This window comes from Hippocampus comes, unplaced genomic scaffold, assembly GCF_001891065.2.
Source record: "Hippocampus comes isolate QL1 unplaced genomic scaffold, H_comes_QL1_v1.1 C16893656, whole genome shotgun sequence".
Lineage (NCBI taxonomy): Eukaryota > Metazoa > Chordata > Actinopteri > Syngnathiformes > Syngnathidae > Hippocampus > Hippocampus comes.
Genome location: NW_017840685.1, coordinates 1 through 1,128, shown reverse-complemented (window position 1 = coordinate 1,128; position 1,128 = coordinate 1). Strand labels below are relative to the sequence as shown.

At 51.5% G+C, this 1,128-nt stretch overlaps 1 protein-coding gene across 1 annotated transcript; it reads right to left on the bottom strand.

Annotated features, from left to right (window-relative positions):
- Positions 1–58: 58 nt before the first annotated feature.
- On the bottom strand, positions 59–1,119 carry LOC109509419 (probable E3 ubiquitin-protein ligase HERC1). Its single transcript, XM_019859270.1, has 3 exons — positions 868–1,119; positions 476–628; positions 59–394 (listed from the first exon to the last, which is right to left on the bottom strand). The coding sequence occupies exons 1-3, from the start codon at positions 1,081–1,083 to the stop codon at positions 74–76; spliced, it is 690 nt and encodes a 229-aa protein (XP_019714829.1). The 5' UTR covers positions 1,084–1,119; the 3' UTR covers positions 59–73.
- Positions 1,120–1,128: the final 9 nt, after the last annotated feature.

Sequence of the window (1,128 nt, the reverse complement as noted above, 5' to 3'; positions counted from 1 at the left end):
TTTTTTTTGACTGGTCAAAAGTCTGAAAAGTACAAAGTATTTTTTTATCCGTTTTTGGGGCATCAGGCATCTTTCAGCCCAAACTCACCCGGTCCACCTTGATGATCTGGAACTTCTGCGTCATGTCGGCCGGGTTGGACGGCAGCCGGGACCTGCCGGAGACGAAGCGAAGGAAGAGCACGCGCTCCTCGTTGGTAAACTCCTCCAAGCTCTGCCAGAACCAGGCCACTAGCTGGTGGCTCTCCGCGATGTCACGGTAGCGCACCAGCTTCTTCAGCGTCTCCACCGACACCTCGGGCAAGCCACACACAAGCTGCTCCAGCTGCTGGGCGGTCAGCAGTGAGAGGAGCGGAACGGGGATGATGGCCGACATGCCCTCTCTGACCGATGCCACCTGCACAAATGATATCCGCTGGTGAACGCCGATTGGGGAAGTAACCAAAGCCGCATCGCTACTACCGTCTTTGCTTCAAACCTGAGAGTCCATTTCATGAAGTCTGTACTGCAACGCTCTCTCCACATACTCCGTGCGGTTGGAAAAGTTAAGGGAAATGTTTTGGCCTCCGGGAACCACCGGCACCAGCCTTCCGTCTGCACTGTGGGCCACGAACGAATCCAGTGGAATCATCTTCACAAAGATACACCGTAACATTCATTAAACCAAGTGAGAAAGTTATTTGAGGTTGAGATGACAACTTTGATTTTTTTTTAAATGTTCCTTCTGCTCAGCATTTCGTTTATTTTTAGTCCGAGACTAAAACTGTTTTTTTTGTCTGTGTGTGTGCGTTAGGTAAGTCACACTTTTCTTTTTTGGATTGGCAGTTGAAAACGGAAGGAACAACTGATCCACAGATTGAGACATCTCACCACATGGAAATTCTCCTCTGTGATGCCGCTGTTTTCCAAGTGCAGAATGCCTTGTAAGGTGCGGAAGGTGAGGAGGTCCACCTCCTCTAGGTCGGGCTCTCCCAGTGGCATGGAGCAGAGCTGCTTCCACACCCACGGCGCAAGATGCAGGTCTAGAGGTTTCTTCGTGCGGATGGCCACCGCCATCAGGATACCCAAGAAGCGAAACTGGACCATGTGATCTTTGGAGAGAGCAGCCGGGTTCAGCAGGAACCTGTCCGG